Source organism: Vipera ursinii (assembly GCF_947247035.1).
Source record: "Vipera ursinii genome assembly, chromosome: 7".
NCBI lineage: Eukaryota > Metazoa > Chordata > Lepidosauria > Squamata > Viperidae > Vipera > Vipera ursinii.
The window spans coordinates 40208841-40225929 of NC_139521.1; the positions used below are offsets into that span (position 1 = coordinate 40208841).

Genomic DNA, 17089 nt, shown 5'->3' on the forward strand with positions numbered 1-17089 from the left:
TCCAACATCATAAGTTTCTCACAAGGGTGAAAATATAGCACATTGTTGTACTTTGATATCATTCTCTGTTTTTGTGGAATGTGCAGGGATACACTATTTTAAGACAGGCATATGGATAGAATAGAAATACATGCACACATTGAGACAAAAACTACTGTTTCGGCAAAGTCTTTCAATCCATGATAAATGAATTTTATGATTGTAGCTAAAGAAAAATCTTTATTGTAGATAATAAGGTAGCCATACAAATGATTGACCATTGCCAATGAGAGAGTGCAAATGACTGTTATACCTGTGGTAGTTTATATTTATCTTTTTTTTCTTGTGCTTTTCCCATGAATTTACAGTTTCTTGTTGCAGCATTTGATGAACCTGAACTGAGCAGTTGCATTTATATAATAACTGTCTTCTTTAGCCTAAAAATGGTCTACACATTTATAGGACAATAAACTTGATAAAGATCTTCTGAAGAGATACTACATCAATATTATCAGAAATAAAGATTGATTACTGTATCCTATTTGGCACTGATTGTGGTGTGTATGTGTTCAATAAAAAGTGATCCAAAGACTGTGTTAAAATAGATCTAAAGTACTAAACTCCTAGTAGCTGCTTGATAATGCAGTATTTATGACCTAAACATGGGAGCTACCAAAAATCAATGAACGAATTAATTAAAGTGACTTGCTTTGTAGACATCCTGGTCAGACATAGGAGGGCTGGAAGATGTTAAACTGAAATTAAAGCAAGCTGTTGAATGGCCACTGAAGCATCCTGAATCTTTCATTCGAATGGGCATTCAGCCACCAAAAGGAGTACTGCTATATGGACCACCAGGATGTTCTAAAACCATGATTGCAAAGGCCTTGGCTCATGAAAGTGGTCTAAACTTCTTGGCAGTAAAGGTTAGTAATCATTGTGTTCTTAAGCATGATGTTATCAAATACCATAAAAGCTCTTGTATAGTATTCTTCAACTGTCAGCCTTTCAGATATGTTGGGTGTACTGGAATGGCATTGCAATAATTACCTTAATTTCCTGTTTTATATACAGTATTTGTAATGTTTTATATTTTTGTTCTCAAGATTTATGAACCTAGTCTGTACTGAAAGTCTAGGGAAGAACAGTACATTTGGAAGAAGAAAAAGGAAGTTATGCTACTTGCTTAGTTAAATTTCTGGTTTATTCATACTGTAGTTATAATGTATAATAGTGCAGTAGTTGAAAACATATCAAGGTGGTGCCACAGTAATTTGTTATTTTGTTTTACAAAATAAAAAGTTGGAATAAGGATGGAAAGACTGGAAGTCAAGTGTTCCAATTTTTATTCCTAAATTCTCCATGTTCCATAAAAATGGCCTGAAATAACATCTTTCAAGGCCTACTTTGTTTTTTTTAATTAAATAATTTGGACTTCAAAGCCTATTAATTGAATTGATGTCAGCTTTGTTCTAGTTACATCATTAAATCACCAGATGGTTTCCTGTACCTTAATATGTTGTTGCTATTTTTATTTTCTTCCTAGCATTTTCATCCAAATACAGGTCCCACTATTTTCAGATAAACTAAATATTAATCCATTGGTTGCAAGAGGAATTGACTGAGCAGCTTGTCACCAAAGCCTGAAATTGTGGCCTGAGAAAGTGACTGGACTGGCCCAAGGTCACCCAGCTGCATTTCATGGCTAGGACTAGAACTCACAGTCTCCTGGTTTCTACCCTGGTGTCTTAGCCACTAGACCAAACTGGTTCTCATTTATATTTTTAAAATATTGTAAGGGGAAAAAACTTTCCAAGAAGGTCTTCAAAATTAGAATCAAAGCATAATCTAAAATCAAAAGCTGAATTGCCATTTTTTTAAAAAAGGTGTCAGTATTTTTAATGCTTTTATAAATGTTTATTATAAGAAAAAAGTAGCTTAGTTCAGAGTATAATCTTAAAAATGAGGTTAAATGAGATAGGATAATTTTTTCTCCTAAATGACACATTGTAAAGGTAAAGGTTCCCCCGCACATGCGTGCTAGTCGTTTCCAACTCTAGGGGCTGATGCTCATCTCCGTTTCAAAGTTGAAGAGCCAGCGCTTGTCCGAGGAAGTTTCTGTGGTCATGTGGCCAGCATGACTAGACGCCAAAGGTGCACGGAACACTGTTACCTTCCCACCGTAGTGGTCCCTATTTTTCTACTTGCATTTTTACGTGCTTTCGAACTGCTAGGTTGGCAGAAGTTGGGATGAGTAACAGGCACTCTGTTATGTGGTACTCGGGATTCAACTCGCCAAACTGCCAACCATTTGATCAACAAGCTCAGCGTCCTAACCCACTGAGCTAGCCATTAGTTTTTGTATTCCAATACTTTGTATGCCACTTATATACTAGACAGGGGTCCCCAACCCCTGGGCTACAGACCAGTACCGGTCCATGGCCTGTTGGGAACTTGTCCGTACAAACGAGTGAAGCTTCATCTGCACATGTGCAGGATCTAGGTAGGTTGCAAAGCCACATTCTCCCTGGTCTGTGGAATTTTTTTTTTTGCAGAACTTGGTAGCCAAAAGATTTGGGCCACTGCTCTAGGGGGTAAAGGATGCATATACACATACACAAAAAGAACTTGAAGTTTTTCTACTGTGATTCTCTTCTTTCACTAAAGAATTCCAGTTGTATAGTTATCTTGAAATTTTGCTGAATGAGAAAGAGTTTGGCTTTTTATGTGCAGTGAGCAGTAGAAGAAAAAGCACAGAAAATAGTTACATTAGTATTTTTTTTGACATTTTCCCCAAGAATGCTTCTCCCAATGTGGCTTTTTTGTACAGGTAGGCCTTGAGTTACAAATATAATGGAGCCTGTCCATTCCATTCGTAACTCGAAAATTCATGGGAGTGAATCTCGTATCTCAAACAAGATCATTTCCTGTTCGATAAGATGCATGCAGCTCGTTAAGTACACATGAGGTGTCTCAGGGTGGGAAAGGCCATGGGGGACATAGTATGGAACAGGCCCCCAAGGCCTCCCCGACCCACTAAGATACCTCATGCTTCCCCCTCCATTCTTGCTGCACCGGACTCACCTTTAAAATATCTCTCCTCTCTGCTGCAAGAGAGTTGATGGAAGGTCCTGGGTGCTGTAATATCATGCAAGTTCAGGCACCGATTCTCTTTGCAGAGAATGGGTGCCTGAACTCTCGCGCTGTTTGCGGTGCCTGCTTCCTGCTTCCCCCAACTCTGGGGCTGTGGGAGGGTTCTACGTGCCTCCGGAGGTTGGATCCAGGCGTGCTCCAAACTGTTGCATCTTAGAACGGAGGCCAGGGGAGGCTTCTGCATCCCTTCGGAAGTCCATTCTGGGTGGCAACAGGTGCCTCTGACCTCCAGAGGCATGCAGAAGCTCCCTCGACCTCCGTTCCAAGCAGCAGTGGCTTTGAGCAGGCCTCCAAGGCCTGGATCCGACCTCTGGAGGCGCGCAGAAACCTCTCATGGCCTCTGTTCTGGGTAGCCTGGAGGAGGCCTCTGGAGCTCCAGGGACATTAGGGTCACTTCCTCCCCAACGCAGTGAGCTCTGGTGGGCTGGACGTAGGTGCGAGGGGCCTGGCCTTCTCCCTCAGTTGGCTTCGGGCATGCCTTCGGGCAGAAAGGAGTTGTGGGCAAGAGCAGGAAACAGGCACATCAAACACCCTTTGCAAAGAATGAAAGTTTCTAAGGTCTGTGATTTGGCATAAGTTCAAACACTCGCGCGAGATCGCAGACTCCAGAAACTTCCATTCTTGGTACGAAAAGCATTTGCAAGCTGTCTCTCCTCTCTCTCAAAGGGAAAGAAACCGTGGCAGAGAGGATTTTTGCAAGGTAAGTGAGTCTGGTGTTGCAGAAGGGAGTGGGAAGCAGTTGTGGGCGGGGGGGGGAATAGGGTGAATTGTTGTTCATAAGGGCGAACAACTGCTGTGGTGCTGCAAGATTTGTGATTTGGGGACTTTCTCATAAACATTAGGGGGCGCTTGTTGCGTAATTTCAAATGGGAGCTAAGTGAACCCTCGTAACTTGGGGATTACCTGTATTGTATAGTTTAAAAAACTTTGCAATATGTTGCTTCATGTGTCAGTTGTGTGGTTCTCAGAAGAGACATGTAAAATAATTAGTATTTCTAGAGGACTGTCAAGTGATTTTGAACTTTGCAGGTTTAAGAAAACTTTTAAAACATAATTTATCACAAAGCACAAATTTACGCATATGGGACAGAGAGATACTGCTAAGCTTGTAAGCCTCCCTGAGTCTTCAGAGAAGGGCGGGATATAAATGGAATAAAAAATAAAAAAATAAATAGCAGCTTGAAATGTATTTTTATTTTTCAAGCATGTACAATTATGGTAAAGGCTTTGATAGAAAATGTTCCTCATGTCTTTCTTTTCCTCTTAAATATGAGCCATTTCAGTTAGCTTTTCTTTTTCCAATTAGCAGTACTTTCAAAATATATTCTGTTGGCACATTATTGATTTCACTTTGGCTTTGCTGACTTCCTGTATCCTTCTTCAAATATTTTGTGGTTTACTGCACTTGACATGGGCTTACGTTCTGGTTGTCGTCTGGATCAATTACAACAAAATGCTTTCCAGTTTAAATTTGCCATTTCTTTGTCTTTATTTCTTGGCTGCAGCAGTTAAAATAGATTAATGGTTTTGGGAAGACCCACGTCTTGACTTTATGAGTAATTATCATTACATTTCTGGAAGAAGATTGGTTAATGATCTGAAAGGGTCTTTGGACTGTTCCTCATGAATTGCTCTTTATTAAATAAGAAACATGAAATTTGTGAGATAAAATCTTTTTTAAAAAGGATCTCATAATTAACTTTATATAGTCCTAGAGAGCATTTAGGTCAATAAATATAACTCTGTTCAGTACAGAAACCCAAATTAAGGTACAGATTAACAGCAGTAATTGGGATCCAAATTTCTTTTGTCAAGCAATATAGTCATAAAGCACAAAATCATGTGACTGCATCACTTAGTGACAACAATTCTGACAATCCCTGTTGCTGTTGTTAAGCAAGAATTGTGTTATTGAGAGAGGATTTCCTTGTGATTTCCTGCCAGCTTCCATAAGCAAAGTCAACGGGCAGAACTTTTGAATTCTGGATAATTTGCAAGCAGGCCAGCCAGCAGGTGTGTATAATATGGTCTGGCATGAATGCAGCAATTAAGGGATGGTTATATGAGCAACTACTATAGTATGAATGTTGTTACGGATCAGAGATGGCTTCTGCTAGGTGTGGGAAGATGTGAAAGCTGCCCTTATGCTCCACAATCCCTCACTTGCTGTATTTTGTTCCTGATGAGGGAAATCCATCTGCTGGTGCATTCTTTCTTCCTGAGGCAATGCATGGACTTCCTGAGGCCTCAAAAAAAGACCTTGTGTGACTTTAGGAAAGCTATATGCAGCCTCAGAAAAAAAGTATTGTGACGCCAGCAGCTGCCTTGTGAAGGGCTCGGCTTGATGCACCTCATCAGCAGTGGGAGGAAGGAGATGGTAAAGGTCAGTTAGGAATGGCAGGAAGTGGTGGAGTACAGGACAGATATAGTGGGAGATAGACTGGTGGGGAAGTTGAAGTGTACTCTGCAGTCATAAATGTGGGTGGGTTGCCAAATGCCTGAATTTTGATCATGTGACCTCAGGGTGCTACAATGGCTGTAGATTCAAGGACCAGGCATAAATACCATTTGTTCAGCACATTGTAATTTCAAACAGTTGGTAAATGAATGATCCTTAAGTGAGGACTATCTATATCCATAACTGTGAATCCTGTGTCAATCTTTTAGGTATCTGAATACTGCTATTACTGTATATTGCCCCTGAATAAATTTTCTTAAGGTTACATATACTCAGTGCCCTAATGTATAGAACCATATGTACTATATTTCTTGAAGAAAGTATGACCAAAGCAGGTAATGAAAGTAATAATATAAATGTTAATAGAACTATCATTTCTCATGATTTCAAAACTGTATTTCTATTGATGTATCCTAAAATATAATTTCTCTTTTTGGGAGCCATGTGTTATTGCTGATTCATTTTCAGTTTGTAGTCAACATAATTCCAAGATTCTTTTCATATGTACTATTAACAAGCCACGTATTTTTCATTCTATACCTGTGTATTTTTCTTTATTCTAAGTGGAAAAATCAGGATGTTATGTATTATTCTGGTTTGAGTCTCCCTCTGTCAAAATCCTTTTACATTTTGATTTCCTTTTAGAAAGTTACTTAGATTAGTCTGACCAATTCATGCTTTTCATTTTGTAATTGGCATTGTTTTCAGTATGCATACTGTTTAATTAATTGCCATTTGTTCTAGAATCTTTCTAAGTATTGATGTTTGCATATATACTATCAAGGCTGCAAAAGTGTAGTAATGTAGGGTATCACTTTAAATAACTAGTAGATCATATAAAAAGAGATATGTATAATATTGCTTTCTCTTTTTTTAACAATCTTAAAGCCAAAGAGTACTAATTAATATTTATAATATTACTTCATTATATTACATACTGTGTTCTGCAAAGGTGAATTTATGGTGTAAAAAGATAGATAGATAGATAGATAGATAGATAGATAGATAGATAGATAGATAGATAGATAGAAAGAAAGAAAGAAAGAAAGAAGAGCTTTAAGTGGTTTGTAGTAGATGGCAGATTCTTCAAATATTTCAGTTCAATGTATTATAGATAATATGTGCCAACTTAAATTGAGTCCAGAAAATTAAGATTTAAAAGTCAATAGAAATTCAGTAAATCCAGACTAATAAATTGATTGATTAGGGGACAGCATGTGTTTTCAAACATTTTTATAATAAATAAAATACTTTCAAATATTCTCTTCAAGCTGTTTTTTTAACATTCAAAAGAAAGTATGATATAACAGAAACATCATTGAAAGTTTTTGATTTTTTTTCCATACAGGGACCTGAACTGATGAACAAATATGTTGGAGAATCTGAACGTGCAGTCAGAGAGGTTAAGTATAATAAATTTAACAGTACAACAATTCATACTTACTTATAGAAGATGTAAACTAACCAGGAGTTGCAAGACAAGAAAGAAGAGTATGCCTACAATATTACTTGTCAGAACCATTGCTGATCCTGGTCTGGAAACTACTATACTTGACAGTTGAATCACTAGACATTTTAATCATCCAAAGTGATTCAGAATGTCATACATTTTATAGATAAAATGTTGATACTTTGCAACCAAGTGCTTTTACCAATTGCTAATCTGACAAATTTATCTACTGATATGGGAATGCCACCAATCAGACTTTATTGGATGGGTGAATGGGAGGTCTGTTAAGCCTCTGTAAGAACATAGTATACTTTTCAAGAATTTTTTTTTCCATCATCCCAGTCCATGTTTTTTCTCTTAGATATTTAGGAAAGCCAGAGCTGTTTCACCGTCCATATTGTTTTTTGATGAACTAGATGCCTTGGCTATAGAACGGGGGAGGTAAGAGAAATTATTTATATAAAGCATATTTTATGGTTATTATGAGACTTGCACTTCCATGTTCTATAGCTTTCTCTGCTTCCATGTTCTATAGCTTTCTCTGCTTCCATGTTCTATAGCTTTCTCTGCTTTCTCTGCTTTCTCTGCTTCAGTATGAATAAGAAAATGGCTTTTTTTATTTGCTCTTGAAAGTAATACATTGATTGGTGCAGCAGTAACTTGCAAAAGATCTTTATCCTTTCCATTAACACATTTGCACTTTTTTTCTTTTAAAAACAGCCATAGGGCACCTCCTAATTTTATTGTAGCAAGGATTTTTGGGGAGAGCCATATTAAATGTTTTGTCTCATTCTGTTCAGTTGATTAAAATTGCTACATGCAACTGGTTGTTTCATTACAATAAGATAGGTATATTCATTGTACATCTTTTCCTTCTGTTTGCTATGAAAATTATAAGAACTTTAGAGAAAAATGGATCAAGTAAACCTCAGGAAAAGGAGAAATCAATTCAATTTCTGTCAGTACAACACTTGTACTAAAGATAGATCTTGCCTTAAATTATGATAATTAGCCATGGTAGAAAAGTCATAACAGTGAGCTTTTTGTTTAACTGGATTATTGTGATTTGAATCTGTACAGTTATTTATTGTGTACTTGAACAAAGGAAAAATTGTTCAAAAATGAAAGCTAAATTATTAATTTGAAACTTATGTTAAGTGAAACACAAGATTTAAAGCTAACCATATAGTAAAAAAGTGAAAACGTATATTCATTTATATCTACATTTGAAATGTTCAGTTCTGTCTGGATGTTTTTGACCTATTATCTAATGTAGACATAAAATGGAGAAAAATGAGAACTCTTTCTAGCCGGTGCAAAAAGTGGCATATGATTTGTGAAGTCATATTCCATTGTCTATACGTTGAGTGGTGGGGGACATAGAAAAAAGCAGGGCAGGATATAAATATTTTATTCTTAAATTTGAACCATATGGGTGGTAAAATGTGTAACATGTTTTTCATAACATTCATCTGAAATTGAATGGTGTAGGAAACCAGATGAGGCACTAGTTGGAAAGGGACTGTTTTTACAGATTGATTTTACACAGTAGTAATTTGCAAATTTATTAAAGATAGTAATGAGTTGCAGCATCCATAGATCCACTTTCCTTTTCTATAACCAGATTTAGATTTTCAAGGAGACACCTGTTAACATTGTCACTTTGCTCTACCAGTCACATTAAATAATCCATAGATTTTTCTCCAATGAGAAATTTACCTAATTTAAACTCTTGTTTAATTTACTCATTTGACAACATTTAAAAGTTTTTGCAATATAGATTGGTGGACTGGACAAAATTCATATGCAGGACAGTAAAATGTACCTCATGAAGCTGTTGCTTGCATTTTATTTGTAACTGAAGCATCAGATATGTAGTGAAAGGAATAATGCTAACATAAATCCAGCAGCTGCATATTTCTTCTTTCTTTATTCTTGTTCCATATTCTAAAATAAAAGTGGTCATTCTTTTGGAGAGACTAATGTAATAGGTTTAGTGTAATAGCCTTAACATTCCCCCGATTCACCCTAAATTTACTTCACTGAATTAAAAACAGATTTATTGGTCTTTAATGGATCCCCCCTGGAAATCTAGACCAGAAACGGATAACATAAGAACACAAGCAGTATCTTGCTGTATCAGGCCCCTGGTCCAGTTAGTCTAACAATCTGTTCTCACAGCAGGAAACCAGGAAGTTCACTAGTCTTCCAGCAGATGGCTTTGAAATGCAGTTACATTGCCATCAAGGCTAAAAGCCATTGGTCCCCATGACTTCTGTGAACTGGTCCGGTCTTTTTTGTAGCCGGCCAAGCTGGTAGCCAGCATACAGATTACATAGTTTAATTACATATTTATTTTTTCCCCTGTTATCTGTTCCAAGATTCACTTTTACTGAGGAACCTCTAGATTAGCATTAGAACCAAACACCCTTTTCCATACCCACTCCCACACCCTTTTAATCCAAACAGAATCCCCTAAACCTACTTTTAAGAAAGGAGAAAGATGCTAATTATAAAATATATCATTGGATCCCAAGTCTTATATGACAAAGTATTTCATGTGTACCTAAAATAGACTCATAATTTCTTATAGTTACTGTTGCCCTGAATAGAGTAAAGTGACTAAAAAAAAGTCTTGCAAAACTCAGAAACTTTTGAAAGGTATGGAACAGAATGTTCATTTGAACCCCCTTTTCAACTCTTTCATATGCTTTTTTGTATCTTCCATTAATCTATTTTTTTACTTTTTTGTTAAAAAAATAGATGTGTAGCAATAATAGGTGTACCAATAGATGTTTTTACAGGTAGTCCTTGACTTACAACCTCAATTGATCTCTACATTCATGTTGCTAAGTAAGAAATTTGTTAAGCAAATTTTGCCTCATTTTATGACCTTTCTTGCCACTGTTGTTAAGTGAATCACTGCATTTGTTAAGTTAATAACACAGTTGTTAAGTTAATTGGCTTCCTCATTGACTTTGCTTGTCAGAAGGTAATAAAAGAGGATTATATGACCCCGGGGCACTGCAACGGTCATAAATATGAGTCAGTTGCCAAATGTCTGAATTTTGATGGGATGCTGAAACAGCCATAAGTGTGAAAAACGGCCATAACTCACTTTTTTCAGAACTGTTGTAATTTTGAACTGTCACTAAATGAACTGTTGTAAGTCAAGGACTACCTTTGTACTATGACTGTTGTTGATTCATGTAGTAATTCTTCATATTGTTTTGCAAGTTGAAAAAGAATGATGTTACCCTCTTCTAGTTCACATTAAATACTTTCATAGCAGAACATATTTAAGAAACATGAGGAATTAATAGGAAGAGTGATGTTCGTAGATGTTATTCCTCAAGGAACTACTCCTTAAGATTTCCTACTACTAATTTTGAAATCCTTTGATTTAAGAAAAGTACCACAAAGCACAGCAGGACAGAATTATGCAAGATTTGCACATTTTAATAAAAAGGTTTGGAGAAAATAAAACGAGAGGTTTTGTTCTGAACTGTACAAGTGGTTGTTCTAATTGTGGTTGTTCCTACTGACTACCACAAAATCAGTTTGGCAGAAATATTTGTTAAAATATTTAAGAAATCCCTAAGACATAAGGCTATATTTGGCATATATTGTATGTGACTGGCCAATCCACAGTTCAAGTATACAACTAGTACAATATGTACTACTCAAGAAATGGATGTCTTTCCATTTCTTTGTGGCTCCTTCTAATATTGGGTTTCCTTTCCTTAGCAGTATTTTCACAATTTAATTGCAGAATAAAAGTCTCCCTTGAGATCATGTCCACATCAATGTTCCAGATGCAACTGTATGCGAGAAGGAATGTTTGTTTCTAAAAAAAAATCCTTCCCTTTTCAAAGCTTCAGATCTTAACAAATTGTACAGCTGAAGAGAATTATGGGTATACTCCTAATTCCTTGTTATCCTGACCATGTAAAACTTAATTCCACTGACCAGTAAAGGCTGCCAAGAGGAAATGACTTCGTAATTAAACTTGAAGGTGATGAATGAGCCTGGCTCTGTGTAAATGCTGTTCAGACAGTCTGTTTGCTGAAGTTAGGATATATATGTCCTTTGGAAATAGGATGCTGTTTATATATGTATAATTTTGGGGAGTTTCAGCATTAGACATGTTTGTTCTTTTGTGTTTTTTATAAGCAGTTTTGAGCAGGAGCTTGGAGAGATCTCTTATTAAATTCCATTCTGAAAAATCCAGCCTTTTGGTGTGCATTATTAAAGACCAGAAATTATATAAGGATTCTCATTTCCATTTTAAGCCAAAAGCAATAGTTTTATGCTTTCTTCTGGTATCATAAAGTGGCACAATGAAAAAATAAAATCATGTGATTTTGCTGGATTAATTGCCATCCAGTTGTTTTCCTCTTCTAGCATCCACATAGATAAATTTTGTCCACGATGATCTATCTATAACTTGGTCTTCCAACAGTGCTTTCCCTGCCACTGTAACTGAATCCTTTCACCTTGCTGGAGATTGCCTCTTCAAGAGCTAGGTTTTTGCATAAAATTATGTAACCCTACCTACGAGGGCAATTCGGAAATAAACTTCTGGTTGGTTATCTATGACAGACACTTGCAGATACAGAACTATTATTATACACATTAGAAAACTACAACATTACATTACTTTTTGGCATAATCGCCATTCAAATTGAAGCACTTGTCATAACATCTTACAAGATTTGAAATTCCTTAGTAGTAGTCATTCAGTGCCAAATCTGGGCTATGGGTGTGTGTGTGTGTGTTTGTGTGATCAAAAACATCCCAACGGAACTCCTTCAAAAGTTCTTGGGTGTGTCTAGTGGTGTGTGGGCGAGCATTATTGTGAACCAACACCACACCGGAAGTGGTGCCATAGAAAATCCCGCCAAATGTGAAGATGCCAAAGGAGTACTGCTAGTGAAGTTCATGGAGTGTGGTTCGACCATCAATTCAGACGTCTACTATGAAATGTTATGAAAACTTAAATGAGCCATCCATAACAAGCATCAGGGCATGCTGACTTCTGGTGTGGTGTTGGGTCACGATAATGCTTGCCCACACACCACTAGATGTACCAAAGAAGTTTTGAAACATTTCCGTTGGGATGTTTTTGATCACCCCCTCTATAGCTCAGATTTGGCACCGAGCAACTACTACTAAGGAATTTCAAAACTTTTAAGACAATATGACAAGTGCCTCAATTTGAATGGAGATTATGCCGAAAAGTAATGTAATGTAGTTTCTAATGTGTATAATACAAGTTCTGTATCTGCGAGTGTCTGTCATTGACAGCCAAACCGAGGTTTATTTCTGAATTGTCGTCCTATCTATTTCAGGTATAGCTGTAATTAATTAGCATCTGTACTTATATATAATATGTATACATTCAGTTTACAGACCTGGCTTCATCCCATTATCTTAGTTCATACCACCTGGTCAGGCAGGAAAGAAGTGTTATGGACACTGTCAGTCAAAGAATTCCTGGGTCCAGGAAAAGAGCCTTCTCTGCCATTGCCTCTGCCTGTGGAACATGCTCCTCCCCGGAAGTGAAGTGGTCCCCCAGTCTCCTGGCCATAAAAACATGGCTTTGTACCCTTGGTTGGCACATGCAGATGAACATGCAAATGTGCGGTTGGTTGGTTCTCCAAAAGCCTTCCCTCACCTTTTAATTAATTCTTAACTCTTGCCTCTTTTAAATTTTATATATTATTTTTCACACTTTTAATATTGTACATGGCCCAGAGTCCCTCTGTAAGGGAGAGGGAAAAGTCTTAAATATGACACAACAAACAAATAAATTTAAGTTCAGAGATCATTATTACTACTGTAATATTTTCCTCTGTTATCACAGTTTTTTCATTTCTTTTTTGCCTGAAATTCTTTAAATCAAAAATAACCCAAGGTCTGCAGGTTGGTCTATTTGATCATATAAGATAAAGTTTCAGTTATACCATAATCTGGTGGAAGTGTGGTCTAATGACATTGCCATTTAAAAGACTGAAAGATACATTAAGATTGTCCACTCCAGAAAACTTACGAAATCTGATGATTTCTAAATGCTCCAGTGAAATTTCTAGAGCCAAAACCATGATCCAATGAATCCTTGATAACATATGAAATGAGAAAATGGAATAGGTCATTGATTTGAGTTCTCCTAGGATCGGTAGAATACTGAGCAATGATGTCAGGCTTTCTGCTAGGACATAAAATTAACTATCTGGACATTGAATGGAAGCTGGCTTAATTGCTCAGAGTTTTACTTTAGCCATTCTACAGGGCTCTTCTGAGTAGTTTAGGGCTATTGGAAATAATGCAATGAAAACTTACTATCGAGCCCTTTGAAACCTATCATAAATATATAAAATATTTTGGTGATAAAATTGTCTTCGTGTAGACTAGGACACTTCAAGATTAACTGCTATTTACATTAATATACATCATTTCATATAACTGTATAGGATCAATTTTAATTTGAGAACCTGATATGATATCTAAGCAGTATTGTATGACTGCATTCGCATGCTGCCATTGAAAGAAATTAAGCAACAAGCGTCATCAATATCCTGATCTCATTCAGGTTTATTTCTCCATATTTTGAGGTTATTCATGTCTACATCAGTGTCTGGATTTGGTGGCAAGTGAATAAAACATTTAAAATGAAGCAGAATCCTGAAAAGAGAGAGAACTTGTGCATGTGGTTCTGAATTTATTCCTATTTAGATGCTTCTAAGATTCATAATTATTATTGCAAGCTCAAGTAACTTATGTTGGTAGAGATGTCTACTTATTTGATATGCCAACTATGTTTTTTTCTGGACAGGGACAGCTTATAGTATATATCTACCCTCCCCCATTAAAATGCCAGGTTTCTGAGATGTAAAAAAAATCAGACCAAGATAAATCACTTCAGCATTTTTTCATTTTTAATATAACATATAAAGTGTGATCCAGTGGCCATCTGTGTCATTTGCAGCTCAGGTCTTCTAACTCTAGTAGTAGCACAACTGGCTTTTTAGAATATGGTTATTAGATTTGCATTCTCAAACTGGTTAACTGAGGACTAGCGTGGGGTGAGGAACCCATCACAGAGGTTACTTTCAGGGCTGAGAGAGGCCTACTTATATCTTTACCTAGGGAAATTGTTATTTTTAAAATTATAGTACCACCAAGGCTTAGTAACATGTTACTAGCTACACAAATGTCTACATTTGTCGCTGTTATGGAAACACAGTTTTAAAAATAAATACGTGAGAAAACCTAGGTTGGCCAAAGATTTATTTCAATAGGACTTGTGAGGAAAGGATATAAAATAGTATGACAATTAATTACAAACATGGTAGATGGCCTGAAAAAGCCTGACCTGGCCGGTATGCCATGCTGACAACTTTCATCCTGTGAAACCTTGACACAAATGGCAGGATCAATAATTATTTCTCTTGGTGTAATTGGGGTAGCTATTGTTGAAGGATTGATGAGCAGAGGATGTTGGAATCTTAGGAATGTTTTTACCTCAGAAGTGTCAGAAAAATCAGAAATACTGAAGAGTTCTGTCCGTAAGTTACTATTTATCCAGTAACAAGTTAAAGGCTTTTAATAATTATTTTAAACTTCCCATAAAATGCATATAATTTTCAAAAGGTTCAACCTGTGAGAAATCAAATACAGCCAATGTCTATTTTTTTTACATTTGCAAACAAATTAACAGATTTTTTTAAAAATTAGCTGAGTAGGAGTTTTAAATATATTGGAAAACAATGACTGTTAAAATCTACATTCATTAGATTAAAAAAAACTGGTTATGTTCAGATTTTATTCTCAATTTGCTTTTTTGTAATTTACTGTTACAAATAAATATAAACTTGAAAAGCCAGATACATAAAATAAGTAGTAGCAAATTATTTGCTACATATCACTGATGGAAGAATTTTATGTAATTTAATTGACATGGAGCAACAGTCTTTTCCTTTTTAAAGGACTTTTTATTATTACTGTTTCCTAAGGTTTTTTTTACTGTTTTCCTTGGAGTGTTCTATAAGGATGTTTGGATTTTGCATAAATGCTGGTTTGTCACATAATCAGTTTGTTGATAGAAAATAATTTTGCATCAATGTCTGCACAATTGCTATTTCTATTTTGCTTGGATAATGACATCAAAATTTCATAGGCCGGGTATAGGAGGAAATAACATGAATCAGTTGCATACTGAAACCATACAAATTAGACTGGAAAGTTCAGCATAATTTGGATCTTTGCTTATGTTTGTTTCAAAAACCCAGGCATGTTTAATAAGCATTGACTAACTTAATTGGAAAATCTTGCTAGGAAATCATGGGAAAATGGAAAAAATGTGCTTCTATCTTATCCTGAAGATTAACAGTTTATGCAGAGCTCAAACATCTGAACACGCATGCTGCTGACACAGTTCTGAAGCAGCTGGTGGAGAAATCTTCTGTTATAAATGTCTGTCTGTCTGCATTTTTATAGGATATCCTGTTAAGCCATAAAGGCTTGTTTACTTGTAGGAGTCATGCTAAATATGGTGTGTAATCAGACAGCTGACTTCCCTGCCTAAAGGGAATCACAGCAGCTCGGAAGAACATAAAGAAATTTATTTTGATTTCAGTAGTAATAGCCTTACAGAGCCAAGGATTATAAGATAGCTCCTTGAGGCAAAGCTAATGAAATGTTAAATAGAATATAATTAAAATCATACATGTAACAGCATTTTAGGATCTTGACCCATGAACAAGCAATAAATAAAACATTTTAATTTTACTTAGTTTAAATTTTCATGGCTTTTTCTACAATCTTTGTTAATTTGGCTCCAGTTGAGAATTTTGACATGTATCTGAATATTAAATTCTGTGACTAAGTGTTTGTCTTTTTGCTACTTTTCCTACATCCACCTGTTCAAAATTTTCAGCTCCATTTAACAGTTGTTCAAGAGAGCTTTTGGAGGGAATCCTTCGCTGAATTCTTCCAGACCTTTTTTTTTTGTATCAGGTTATCCATGTAAATAGTGCCAACTGGGAAAATAAGGAAACCATTCAGGTTTGGAGTTGATTACTTAATTCTCCATTTCATAAGTGTGTTAAACATGTATGGCATTTGAAAACCAGAGGCATATGCCATACTGAACTTATTTTGGAATAATGTATTTGAGAATCTTTTTTGATAGAATTGCATCTTAAGATTATTGCTGCATAAACTCAAACTGTAAAGTTGTAGACTTTATTAATATTGGTATAAAAGCTAATCTACCACAGGCTCAATCTATTTTAATCTGCAATGGTAATAGGAACTAAACTATTGCCTACTTTCATTTCTTCCTAAAATTGCAATAGCGGTTTTATTATTTTGCTTAAACAAGTTATTTTATAAATTTTTCAATGACTTAAGCACCCTACGCTGTGGTTGGGTGAAAAGAGTTGATTTTATTGTGTCTTGATATATCCAAGTATCTACCATATCTGTGAAGTATCTATAAGAAGAGCCAGGTTGGTGTTATGGTTAAGGCATAAGACTAGAAACTGTGAGGCTGGGAGTTCTAGTTCCATCTTAAGCCCAAAGTTGGGTGACCTTGGGGTAGTCACTTTCAGCGCAAAGAAGTAGGCAACGGCAAACCATTTCTGGAAAAAACTTTTCTGAGAAAACTTCGGGGATTTGTCCAGACAGTTTGCAAGGATCATATACAACTGAATGGAAGGGGGGCGGGGGGGAAAAATGCAATGGGAACATTATACAGATGATAGCCTCATTGTATGGGAAATATAACCAAAGCTATAATATTGAGCATGCATCAAAATATGACAACATGCTTTCCATATATATGTATTTGTGTGTATATACATCCAAACACATCCACATGCACTCATATATTTGTATATATGTCAGTATTGTCCAAGTCTAGTGAGATTTGCTGGTGCCATTGAGAAGAAGTATTTATGAGAAATATTTGAGCAGGATAGAAAACTGAATTGCAGTTCTAGAATAGCAAATGTATGTATTCTTGTATGTAAATGGGAGACCACCAG

General features: G+C 36.0%; 1 protein-coding gene across 2 annotated transcripts in view; it reads left to right on the forward strand.

Moving 5' to 3' along the window:
- AFG2A (AFG2 AAA ATPase homolog A) overlaps positions 1-17089 on the forward strand; it is a 162985-nt gene that overhangs the window by 35696 nt on the left and 110200 nt on the right. For both annotated transcript variants that reach the window (XM_083367360.1, XM_083367361.1), the window contains exons 11-13: positions 696-905; positions 6939-6992; positions 7402-7481. In XM_083367360.1, coding sequence (XP_083223486.1) covers positions 696-905; positions 6939-6992; positions 7402-7481 — 344 coding nt within the window. The remainder of the gene's footprint in view (positions 1-695; positions 906-6938; positions 6993-7401; positions 7482-17089) is intronic.